At 43.9% G+C, this 13,457-nt stretch overlaps 1 protein-coding gene across 7 annotated transcripts in view; it reads left to right on the plus strand.

Annotated features, from left to right (window-relative positions):
* The window catches only part of RGMB (repulsive guidance molecule BMP co-receptor b), a 51,913-nt gene extending 46,747 nt beyond the window's left edge, over nucleotides 1-5,166 (plus strand). For all 7 annotated transcript variants that reach the window (XM_053298372.1, XM_053298371.1, XM_053298375.1 and 4 more), the window contains one exon: nucleotides 178-5,166. In XM_053298372.1, the coding sequence (XP_053154347.1) occupies nucleotides 178-840 (663 nt within the window). In that variant the 3' untranslated portion in view covers nucleotides 841-5,166. The remainder of the gene's footprint in view (nucleotides 1-177) is intronic.
* The last annotated feature ends 8,291 nt before the right edge of the window (nucleotides 5,167-13,457 follow it).

Consider the following 13,457-nt stretch of genomic DNA (forward strand, 5'->3'; position numbering starts at 1 on the left):
TCCCATTCATTTGCAACCAGGGCAAACCCTGCTTAGCTAGGGGGACAAGTCATGCTTGCTACCACAAGACCAGCTCTCCTCTTCTCAATAAACCCATAAGCATATGCCCAAGTGCTTTATATGGAGCACTGTTGTTCTGCTCTGACTTGATTCTTCTTGTTTTTCCCCTCGTTACAGATAACCATTATCTTTAAATCTTACCGAGACTGTACAGAACAGAAGGTGTATCAAGCGGTGACTGACGATTTACCAGCAGCTTTTGTAGATGGCACAACGAGCGGTGGTGATGGCGACACCAAGAGCTTGCGTATTGTGGAGAGAGTGAGTGGCAAATACGTGGAGATGCATGCCAGGTACATTGGGACCACTGTATTTGTCCGGCAGGTCGGACGCTACTTGACACTAGCCATACGCATGCCGGAAGAGCTTGCCATGGCTTATGAAGAGAGCCAAGACCTACAGCTCTGTGTGAATGGCTGCCCCTCAAGTGAACGCATTGACGACAGTGGGCATCTACCTTTGTCGGTGATGGGGCAGCTCCATCCTCATGGTGCTGCCAGTCCAACCCGGCCTGTGTACACACTGGAGAGTGCCACCATTAAATGCCACGAGAAGATGCTGGTGAAGGACATCTATTTTTACTCTTGTGTGTTTGACTTGCTTACCACTGGCGATGCCAATTTCACAGCCGCTGCCCATAGTGCCTTGCAGGATGTCGAGGCCTTGCATCCTAGGAAGGAGCGATGGCACATCTTCCCCAGTAGGGGGGGCGCCGGACAGCCGAGCACGTTGTCTCTCCGTCTTGGACTCGTGTGCTTGATGCTTGTTGTGTTTTTGTAGGGGATTTTTTTTTTTTTGGTCAAGAACAAAGGTTTTAAAATATATATTGTCATAATATATTGAGTAAAGAGTATATATGTATATACCATGTATATGAAGGGATGCTTTTTGTCCTGGGACACCCAGCAGATTGTACATATTGTGTTACCATTTTTCCATGTATGTTGGATGTAATATTCTTTATCTGATTGTAATAATTTTTTGCTTTGCAGTTGGTGAAATGTTTTATAATGTCCTTTCATCAGGACCTGATAGAAAGCACTTTATTTTTTTATATATTAAATATTTATGTGTATCTAGGTAATATGTAAAGCATTTATCCACATGTACATATATCATACCCAGTGCTCCCTCTAAGTATGGTCTAGCTTAATTTACATACTTACGATCTTCCGTGATCCCTTCCCTCTTTGTCATTTCTTTGGCCAGTTGAAGCAAAATGAGAAGCTGGCTGAAAAATACAGGTACTGGTCTGGGAAGAGCAGACTCTTCCTTGGCTCCTGACCCAGTAGCCTTTTATTTCATTGGAACTCAGAAGTTGCTTGCCAATGACCCTTGCAATTTGATCACTCGCAGCTGCATCTTGTTTGTTTCTGATGCAGGCAATTTTGCTTCCTCCTAAGGACCACTTCCTGTGTACCATAGTGTACATAGGAAGTGGTCCTTAGGTATCTGAACCTGAGCTAGGTTCCAGTGTACAAGTACAAAATACATACGTCTTGTATTGGTGATGAAGGGCACACAAGTGTAGAAAATTGTGTCGTCTTCCTTCCAAATGTGTATGAGTATGGCCTAAACCTCTCTCAAAACCTTGGGAGAGTTTTGGACTCCATCTCTTGATGATTATATAGATATAGATATAGATATTATATATGGATGTCTGCAAGTTGTTTGTATTAAATGTGTACCCTACAATAGTGGTAGACCCTACCTGGTTAATAATGTTTGATTTACCTACCCCACCCAAAAATGCGGAAATCTCCAGTTCATCTAAAAAGTGTTTTGCAAAATCTTTTCTCTAAAGTTTGGCAACAGGGAGTCAGACCATTATAAATTCTGAGTTCAGTGCCAGTTTATGGATCAGTAACCGGTTCAGACACATTTCATGCAGAATTATCATCATTATCTTTTGCTTGCAGTGCAACTCTCTGAAATGAATACAATAGCTTTTACTTGAGAAAATATTTTTATTTTAGAATTTTTTAAAGGTAGATGCATGAAACGGGAAAATGGCCAGTTTAAGATAAATGGTAGAACAGCAAGGACAGCTTGCAGCTGCCAAGGGGAACTCAAGGAGCTCCACACCAAGGCCTTGTTGCTGGAAAACAGCCTATGGGTGGGTAAGCCTCTACCTCAGCACCAGGAGGACAACCAGTCTAGACCCTGCCTGCCACTCCCTCCTGCTCCTCTGTTTCTCTTCTTGTTAGATGTCCAAGGTTCTCCATATATAGCTGAAGCAGAGAGGTGCCCTTACCACCCCGAAACAATCTCCTCGGTGCTTAATTAGTGAGTTGATTATTGCTCTGTGTTTATGGGTTCAGTTCAGCTTCCCAGCAAGCAAGAGGTTTTAGGTTCAAGTTGAAATTCCGATTCATTCTAGGAAAGACCTCCCTGATATTCAGCACTGGGTTCATCTCTCTGCTTGGAAGTTTCTAGGTTTTTGTCTAGAAAGAGAGATCAGCCGCCTGATCCTAAGGCTTGCTGTGCCAGCATATCTAAATGCTTGAAGAGTGGTTCTGGTGCAAGGAAGGCCTGGCTGAGAAAACAGGAGCAGATATTGAAAGGAGGCTGAGATTGCATGGTTGTCGTCAGGCCTAGGTCAGTTGTTTCGCTGGTTGTTTTAAGTGCAACACATTGCAGAGGGCAGTCCTGCTTATCTGTCAAAATGCCAGACTGTGTATTGTGGCACCTTTAAAAGGCTAACTGATTTATTGTGGTTTAAGCTTTCATCTGATGAAGTGGGCTCTGGTCCACATAAGCTTGTTGCGATAAATCTGCCACAAGACTTCCCTTGGATAAGTGTAGCAAAGGAGACCGTGTGACCTTTCCATAATGGAAGTGGTTTATTTGCAGTAGGGACCTAATGCTCCTCCCATATTTTTCTGGTTTTACTGCCTGGGACCTTCAGAGTATACGATAAGCATCCACACTCTTTTACCTACCTTTCTCTTTACCTACCTGCCCACCGCCGGCCAGAAAGTGCTCTGCCAGCTGAGCCATGTTTGGTCTCTTAATTGTATCTTGGGCAGGGGAGTGGGGGGAGTATTTTCACCTAGGGTATGCCACTGTGACATATCAGTGGAATCGGATGTCCTCAATGTCAGCCCAACAGGAGAGAGAGAGAGGAGAGGAGAGGAGAGCTGGTCTTGTGGTAGCAAGCATGACTTGTCCCCATAGCTAAGCAGGGTCTGCCCTGGTTGCATATGAATGGGAGACTTGATGTGTGAGCACTGCAAGATCTTCCCCTCAGAGGATGAAGCCGCTCTGGGAAGAGCAGAAGGTTTCAAGTTCCCTCCCTGGCTTCTCCAAGATAGGGCTGAGAGAGATTCCTGCCTGCAACCTTGGAGAAGCCGCTGCCAGTCTGTGAAGACAATACTGAGCTAGATAGACCAATGATCTGACTCAGTATATGGCAGTTTCCTATGTTCCCTATGTTCCCAAGCTGCTAGAAGAGTAGCAGAACTGTGTAGAATCCTGGCGCCAGATGCCTCTAATTCCAGATGAAGAGTGTTTCAGGATAGCAGAGTAGAGTAAAGGCATGGGAGCTTCCATAACACCTAGTGCATGCTAGCCAGGAAGAGAAGGCACTTCTTATTAACAACAAAGCTGCCTTATGTGTTGACTACTGATCTGTCTAACTCACTCGACTGGTCGAGTTACGCTAGCTCAGGGCTGTTCAGCTTCGGCCTTCCAGCTGTTTTTGGTTGGTAACTCCCACAATCCCCAGCCACAGCAGTCAAGAGCTAGGAATTATGGGGATTGTAGGCCAGCGTCTTCAAAAGGGCTGAAGTTGAGCAGCACGGCCCTAGCTGTGTATTACACGTGACCTCTGCTTATTCAGTGGAGTGTCAAACAGGCACCAACACCTGTATGGAATATACACACAACCCCCCACATGCTTTTCAGATCATTTACTACTGAAGAGTGGACACGGAGCTGGCAGGTGAAGCTTCCCAAATGTCAAATATTGAGTAAAGAGGAGTTATTCTGAATGGGGCTCTAGTCTAGTTAGGAAACCATGAGCTGTGAATTCACTAATGGCCTTGGAGAAGCTGCAGCTTCTCACTTGCCTGCCCTTAGCCTCCCACTCCATCTGAAATATCAGCATCATATTATTTAGCTTACAGGGCTGGTTAAGGAATACTGGAATAAAACCAAAGAGAGAGATTGTAATAAATAATGGCTCCCTTGGCTTAATATTGATCTGTTTAGTGCTGGCACTGGAGGAAGTACTTGTATCCTTTTTAATGCCCAAGTTGGACATTGTTGGGTCAGATTATTCTGGGGCTCAGAATAACGTGTGCTGAATTTGCTGCTTAGACCAGTTTCCTCATTGCATGCATGAATTAATTGATTCAATCTTGAACTGTTTTTTTTTTTTAAACGGTTTTAGTTTAATTGCAAGTAGAATTTGAAGGAAAATACCCCCCCTTCCCCTTTGATCTTCTATGGACAGAAATATGATGGTTTTAGAGTAGTTGCATTTTGCCCGTTTGTGTGCCAAGTGGAAAGGTAGTTGTGGAAGAAGTCTGGTAGACAAGCCTAGAGTTGTAGCTGCAATGTGAGCCCCCTCGTACACAGCTGCGTGCTAGCTAATTTCCTGTGTTCCCAAGCCCCATGAGTATATATGTACACTAATATCTAAATCATGAAGCCCAGAGATAAGTAATATTTCAGAAATGTTAGTACCTGGAGTGTATTTTTTAATTTTCTTGTTCCTGCGGTGGGATTTCTTGAGAAAATGTTATTTGCACATGTTGGCTCTTGGAAGTCCACCACAGCCAAGAGAGCTTTAGTTAATGCCAAACATATGGATATTTTGAAGCTAGTGAGTGGTCTCTGGGGAGAGCTTACGCTTAGAGGGAACACTGGTTTTCACAGACACACTCCAAATGGCTGTCTTTTTAGAAGGCTTCAAAACTTATTTTTATGCTTGAAAAGCCCACAGTGTGCCCAGTGTTTTGCAAAAACCCTTTAGATGTGGTTCATGGATATACTAATAAGTATACATTTGTGTAGGGGGAAAAAAAAGAAAGTGATTGTGCAGTGTATAAATACTTTAAATTATTATGATAGAAGAATAAAGTTACATACCATGCTGTGGAATGTTTGTAATGTGCTATTACTGACCCCTAGTGGTTGCTTGGATATGACAGTTGAAAGACTGGTAATGTGTTGTCCTCAAGCTGGATGAGTGGCTGGGCTTGAATGTTTACAATGCTGATTGCACTTGCCACCTTCTGCCTGTTTGCATGCTGAGCAGCAGCTACGAAGTGGTCCAGCTTTAATGGCTAGAATATGTGTGGGGAATGGCAGAGGAAAAAAACAAAGTTTGGGTGGGTTGACAGCAGTACAGGGAATATGGGGCACACTGGGGTGTGTTGCTTCAGTGTTACATTGACGCAATGCAAAGTGATCACACATACTAAAAATCCTGTGAACTGACCCTCACGTGTGCAGATCTAGAAGAGCTACACATTGTTTTAGTTTTCTAGCTTGTCCCATCCGGGGGTGGGGTTGGGGTTGTTCAATTTATGTTTGGCAAACAAAATACGCCTATCTCTGACTGGCCTTCAGCAATGCCACTTTCTGCAATTGCAGGCAGTAGCTTTTAGTGTGCTCAATAAAAGGCATACAGTAGGTCCAAAATTTCATTGTACGTTCTCATGGTGTCAGTTCTGTGAGGAAAGAAAGTATGTGTAGCACCAAGTTTTAGTCTTGGCTAAAGAACTGGCGGGGAAGTAACTTGCCTAGGGAGCAAGAGGTTGCTGGTTCGAATCCTCGCTGATATGTTTCCCACACTATGGGAAACATAGGGCAGCAGCGATATAGGAAGATGCTGAAAGGTGGCATCATCTCATTCTGCGTGGGAGAAGGCAATGGTAAACCCCTCCTGTATTCTACCAAAGACAACCACAGGGCTCTGTGGGCAACAGGAGTCGACAACGACTTGATAGCACACTTTACCTTTGAAGAGTAGTAAATGCAAGCAGTAAAGTCTATTATTTACACAAGGGTGACTAGGAAAAGGTTTTAAGTGTACTGACTTTGGATACTGCATTGTACTCGGCTATATATTTCACAGAAATGCTGTGGGGAAAACATGCATTTAAAGTCTCATTAAAACAAATTTAAGATGACGATGCAGGTAAGTCTTCAGTTATTGAGGATTCCTGTTTTTCACTTTCAGTCAGACCTTCTTCAAATTAGATATTTGAAACCAAGGTGGAAGAAAGAAAGAGAAAATAAAAACGGTTCTTTTATATTGTTTCTCTTCCCCCTTTCATTTGCTGGACAAGAGCTGCTACTCATTCGTATAAATGCTATAACTTGCCTTGGCTGGAAGTAGGAAACTGTTTCCTTGCTGGCATCCTTAGGAACTGCCTGCATTTATATTCTACTACAGCAGGGCTCTGTGGTCACCAGGAGTTGACACCGACTTGATGGTACACTTTACAGCATTTGGTAGGTTGGGCTGGAGTCCAATCATCCAGAGCTGATTTGAGTCCATTGGTTTGGGGAAGAGGAGAGGGCAGGAGCACATGGCTAAGGGATAAAGAACAAACTTGTAAAAAATGTATATTACTTGTAAAAATGTTCCCTTTCCCCCCTAAACTCTGTATCTCAGTGTATACATAGCATGGGCTGTGGCTGTTATTAAAGAGGGGGAAGCCAATTATAACTGTAAAATGGTGGTAATCTTTTTAACCAGTTCCCATCCCTGTGTGAATTATTATATAGATATACAGGGAGAATCAGACTTGCACAGTCAAAATCCTTTTCTCTCATGCATCCCCCAGGAGGATATGTGTTTGGCAGCCTGTCCGTAGATGCAGCTGCAATGGGTCAGGATTCCTGAGACTGTTGTGCTTTGAAAAGCTCTGTTGGAACTGTAATCATTTCTAGAAGGTTGCTGTGGCTGTATTTGTCAGTGGAATGAGTCACACTTCTCTTCAACATAATTTCAGGCACACACACACACACCACGTCTCTTCAGCTAATGGAGTCCGAATTCAGGGATTCTAAATGGGCACAGTACCACCTTAAGTGGTGCAGCAGGGAAATGCTTGATTAACAAGCAGAAGCTTGCCGGTTCGAATCCCCACTGGTATGTTTTCCAGACTATGGGATACCCCTAAATCAGGCAGCAGCGGTACAGGAAGGTGCTGAAAGGCATCATCTCATACTGTGTGTGAGGAGGCAATGGTAAACCCCTCCTGTATTTTACCAAAAAAACCCCAAAAACAACCATGGGGATCTGTGGGTGCCGGGAGTTGAAACTGACTCAACGGCACACTTTACCTTTAAATAGGCACAAGTCTCTGGTATTACTTCCTTTAGCAGGCATAAACAGAGGTGGAAGAAGGCAAGGAGTCCTGTGACTGCCTTTCCACTCTTGAGTTTACAGTCCTGATATGAAAATGCATTTGTTCTTGTGCCCATGCAGTGAATCCAAGGCCTATACAAACACTTTGTTTTCCTTGTATATATTTATATTTATATACTACCCTTCATCCTAACACTTCAGGGCAAGACAAGATAAACCAATTGAATAACAAGACTAAGAGAAAAAAACCATTCAATAAAAATGGAACAAATGTGGCTATAAATTCAAAAAGAGCAAGGGAAAGCTCATTGGCCAAAAGCTTGAATAAAAAGGGCAGTCTACGTACTCCCAGATCATTTGTTAATGAAGTAACATGGGCTCACAATTTTACGCTCTTCTTTTCAGCTGACAAATACATTGGCTCATGAGAGCCACTGGGGGCTGGGACAGCTGGAAGCGGGGGACTGGAGCAGCGATTGTTGGGGAGGCTGTCGAGCTTATATGAGTGGGAGGTGGAATAGCATGTAGGAATCTGGGGGGTTTCTTGGGGGAGGGGTTAAGCAGGAAAATTCTGGAAGGGAAGGTACATAGGAAGCTGCCATATACTGAGTCAGACCATTGATCCATCTAATTCAGTATTGTCTACACAGACTGGCAGCAGCTTCTCCAAGGTTGCAGGCAGGAATCTCTCTCAGCCCTATCTTGGAGAAGCCAGGGAGGGAACTTGGAACCTTCTGCTCTTCCCAGAGTGGCTCCATCCCCTGAGGGGAATATCTTACAGTGCTCCCACATCAAGTCTCCCATTCCTGTGCAAGCAGGGTGGACTCTGCTTAGCTAAGGGGACAAGTCATGCTTGCTACCACAAGACCAGCGCTCCTATCTTTATAATAGACTTGGAAGAGAAATGGGAAATGTCAAGACTGAAAGAGCTGCTAACTTTGACAGCTGAAGAGTGCCACAAGTTCCCTGTGGGCTCAGCAAAGGGTAAGTGTCTGCTTTCGACTCGGTAGGTCTCCTGCAACTGAACTCTGAATTCTTCTCTCTTCCTGCAGCTTGAGATACAATGATACCAAATGCCACAGGATCACTGTATGTGCATGCAAGAGTAGCTCCAAAAGGGGAGGCAAGGATCCCCTCAAACAAATAGTGTCCTCCCCGATTCTGTTTCTGAAATCAAAGATGTGGGACACAGCTTGCCCATTCATAAATCTGCCCCTTCTGGGCAATCTCAACCTCCTCTTCAGGTGCTGCCCCTGTATGTGGAGGTGGGGTGGATGTAAGGGAAGAATGGCAGCTCAGTCTCCAAAAAGCAGAGCAAAACCAGTCTGAGAATGCAGCAAAACAAGAGGTCTTGAGGACTGAAGAACTACAAGGATTTATTTAAGGAAGGCTACAAACAAATGGAAAAGAGAACCTGCAGCTTATTTTGGCTGCAGTTCATGGCTGAAGAAAGAGAATAAACAGCCATCTCTGGAGACACAAAATGGAGACTACAAATTCTATGAGAACAAAGAGGGGAGGAGTCCAGCACTTTTCATCCCTGACCCTAAAGCTGCCCCTGTGGTCACTATGAGACATTGCAGCTGAGAGCAGATGCTACTAGGGTCCCTGTTCCAACAGGGGAGGGGTGTGGTAATTGTAGCTCTGGAAGGCTGTGGTAGGTTAGTTTGTGGATAGAGAATTTGATTATCTAGAACAGGGGTGGCCAGTCTGGTGGTTGGACTAAAACTCCTCTCATCCTCAGCTGTGATTGGAGCTTGTAATCCAACACCAGCTGGAGAGCCTCAGATTGGTTACCCTGTTCTAGAGCCTTAACACTGGGGAAGTTTGGATCTTGTGAAGGGCCTGTCAGCTTGAAATCAGGATCTTCTAAGAGCATTACACTCTTAGATTCATATGCATTCACATCCGGACCTGCGGTTTCTGCCCCACTCTCATCTGAATTCAGATGTACTGGAGAGTGTCTTCTTTGCAGTCAGCAACTGCAGAGAGGCAGGGGAGCTGGCTGTGCTGGCTTCCTTCTTGACTGAAGGACAGCCTGCACAGCCAACCAGGGAGGGAGAGTGGGAGGGCCTTCCTCCCTCAACTCTAATCCAGATGAATACGGCCTGCTGCATTCAAATGGAATGTAGGCTCCCTGGACCCTCAGTTTGGAGCAGTGAAACTCACTACAAATGGAGGGTTCAAATTTGAGTCTCCTGAGTGCAACCTCAGGTCATGCTACAGAGGCAACCGGAGTTGCATGTGTTCGGATGTAACAGTAAGGAAACCACAGGTCCCTGCAACTCCAGTTGCCCATTACATGTTAATGGAGCCTGTATGTAAAGCTGAATGAACTATGATGATAGAGGAGAAACCCATGTAGAATATGATCCAAGCAGTGGTGTCGTGTCAAAGTCATTGTATGAAGATGCCTCTTTATTACACTCTTCTGATAGGGTCTTTGGTTTTAATGTCACACTGACCCTGTAAAGTTAAGCTGGAAGAGTGACTTGCTCAAGGCTACCCAGTGAAGCTCCTTGCTGAATCTGGCTTTGGACATCTAGCACTCTGTCTGCTACATGACACTGCTCTCGGATAAAAATGCTAGCATCCACGTTGTACAAAGTGGAGGGCAGACTTGGTGAGTTGCCTTTCCCCCCCTTTACCCAGCCATAAGCTGAAAGGTTTACAAGCAAGCTTTTGAGTAACACTAAACCCTTCATCAGCTCCCATCAGCTTCTTTATTATAAAGTGTCATTCTCTTTAACTATACAAGCACTACTGTGCCTGTTGTAATCAAGTAAAGGCCACTTTCGGCTTGATTATCTGCCCACAGTTCCTTATTCTTCTGTTCAGTGAAATAATTTGAATTTATTATTGATAGCATGATGGCACCCTAGAGTTATAATTCTAAACACACATGCTAGTTAAGAGCAATATTTGACATGGGGGCAATTGTATGTCTCTTATACACAGCCCCCAAACACACTCACCTTAGTTGTTTTTTTTAAAGACTCCACCGTTCCATCAAATAGGCAAATACATGTTTAGTAAATCCATAGATGCTCTGCATATTTAGATTAGTTCTAGTACCACTGTATTTAACAGAGCCTACAATACACCCACTTATAAGTAAATGCCTTCTAAATGTACAGCAATATCCATAATTGCAATGTCTGTTTCCCAGTTCAGGTCATTGGAGTATCTTCCTAACAGAAACCAAAGCAATTCAAAAGATCAGGAAAAATGGTAATACGTTCCACGATTAGTGTTATATACACACAAGAAATAAGAATATAAATCAATATTTTAATAATAAAGGTTAATAGTGCTTGATAAGAGTGCTTAAAACTTAAGAATGGTGGGGTGTTTTGTTTTGTTTTTTTTAAATCATATATTAAAAGTCCTCAGACATATGCTGGTTAGATAATTAGTTCTAGTACCATAAAGGTCCTCAGACATATGCTGTCTAAATAATTTAATCTTGCAGTTCCAGGTGAATTATCCTTATGAAGTCATACACATTTCGACCCTTTGGTCTTCTTCAGTGACTTTCCATGTATTGTTCTCACTAGGACAATCAGACTCTGTGAAGATCACTTCCCCTACTATGCCCCTATATGCATCACCTAGTAAAGCAGAATGGGGAACAAACTTACCCTTCCAATCCAAATGAATTTTCACAATCTTTTCAAAGTCTCTTCCTCACTCAGTTGCACATCTTTCTCTTGTTTCTTCCCATCAAAAGGCCACAGAACTGAATGAGAACCAGTTCACCTTTCATCATTTGTCGGTTCTACTTTTGATGATGATGAAGAAGAAGTTTGTTTGTTAGCTGCCCCATAACAAATTGTTCTTTGGGTGGTTCACAACACAATGTTAAATATCCAATAAAAATACATAACGCAACAAACCAATCATGACAAAACAAACAAAAACCAAAATACAATACAAAACATTTTTAAAAAATTAAAAAATGAATTTGAAGTAGTTTTAAAAGGCCTGAGTGAACAGAAAGAGGAGAGCTGGTCATCTGGTAGCAAGCATGACTTGTCCCCTTAGCTAAGCAGGGTCTTCCCTGGTTGCATATGAATGGGAGACTTGATGGGTGAGCACTGCAAGATATTCCCCTCAGGGGATGGAGCCACTCCAGGAAGAGCAGAAGGTTCCAGGTTCCCTCCCTGGCATCTCCAAGATAGGCCTGAGAGAGACTCCTGCTTGCAACCTTGGAGAAGCTGCTGCCAGTCTGCGAAGACAATACTGAGCTAGATAGACCAATGGTCTGACTCAATATATGGCAGCTTCCTATGTTCCTATGTCTTGACCTGGCATGAAGACCTTTTAGAGTCTTTTAGGTCTTTGAGACCTAATTTCCCTGCAAATTTTGCTTTTCGTAGTATAAAGATTAAGCAAGGCCACTATTTTGGACATATATTTGCAAAATATGCTCAGCAGGACTGACATTAAAGGGCAGATTCTTGGAGCAAACAGGTGTTGCTGTGTCATAGTGTGTCCTTGGGCACTGTCAACATATGGCCTACTGCCTCGCTTACACTATCGGTTCTTTAATGCCCACAGGTTTATCTAGAGTACAGAAAACCTGTTTCCCTTAAGTTGTGCCTAATGAAAGCTGCTACGATTAGCTGTACATAAGGCCTCTCCGGAGAGGTTGGATTTAACCCTGTTCTCTGCACCACTGGAGACTAATTTGGTTTGATGGACAAGGAAACTTGCCACTGGAGCTTTTCTTACAAAGCTGCCACTTCTAGATGAAGGGGGCAGTGCTGAATTGGTACATCTGAGACCACTTGTCACTGATGGGCAGGGATGGGCCAATTTTTCCATTGGAATATAAAAATACAAATCTAATTAAAAGCTTAAAAAACATACACAATAGGGCCATAAAATGCAAAGCAGCAGCCACAACAAGCAATACTAATATAAAAGCCAAGAGTCACTTGCTTTCTAAAAATGCTGATGGAGACTGAGGAACAGATGCTCACTGGGAGAGCATGCCAAAGTCTGGGGGCAATTACTGAGAAGGCTCTGTCCCATGTGCACCAGAGCCGAGCCTCCCTCATGGTCGGCCACCAAAGGCAGCCCCACGTAGAGTGCATTACAGTAATCCAGCATTGCAGTCACTCTCGAGGCCAGGATGCTCCTTCCCTCGGCCTCTATGATAGCACAGGCTGCTGGCAGTTTGTGCTGCCACATGACCAGGGGGTGGGGTAGGAGGGTGCACACATGTCCACCAATCTCACTTTTAGCTTGAGTAGAAAACCCAGACTATCTGGCGGGACGGCATCGAGATCAGTCCTGATCCTGGCACTCGATACAACCAGCCCTAACCGGCTAGGGCTGTGCAAGCCTGGGTAGGACTGGTCATGTGAACGCTCCCTTTGTAAGCTATCTTTTGGAGTGGAAAGGTCTTAAAATGAATTGAAGTCTAGCAACAAAGGGCTGGTTCACCAAAGTCAGTAGCCCTTTATTTATAGAAATACTTATATGCTGCTTTGCTCACTGTTTGAAGTGGGTTCCATCCAAATAAAAGCATCTTTGAAAACTCAAAAAGAGCAAAATGACAATTATTTTGGCAGAGTGCTCTCCAAAGCCTCGGTGTGACAACAGAGAAGGCCCATCCCTTAGTCGCCACAGGAGCTGGTGGCAACCGCAGAAAGACAGACCCCCTCAGATGATCTCACAAGGCAGCAGGACTCATAACAAAAAAAGGTGTCCTCTCAAATACCTGGGCCTAAGCTGTTTAGCCCCAGTTGCAACATTACTTCTGTTAGGATGTTCTTCAAGTTCTCCTCCGTCCATTCAGAGATCCCAAATGAACCTGTATAGCATGCAGAGCTCAGAGCTTTCTGCCTAGCTGCTATGTGAAAGGCTTAAACCCCCCGCAAGGCATTTACCTGCTTCTCTGGCAGAGAAAGGCAGACTTCTCATCCAGTTTCTTCGATAATATGGAAAACACAAAGTCAACATTATCTGGAATAGAACCATTTGCTCTTTATTTGAAAGGCAACAGAATGGAAACATGCTGCACTTCAAATAAATGATGCTGAGATGACTATCAGATAATCAC

Source organism: Hemicordylus capensis, chromosome 2 (genome assembly GCF_027244095.1).
Source record: "Hemicordylus capensis ecotype Gifberg chromosome 2, rHemCap1.1.pri, whole genome shotgun sequence".
Taxonomy (NCBI): domain Eukaryota; kingdom Metazoa; phylum Chordata; class Lepidosauria; order Squamata; family Cordylidae; genus Hemicordylus; species Hemicordylus capensis.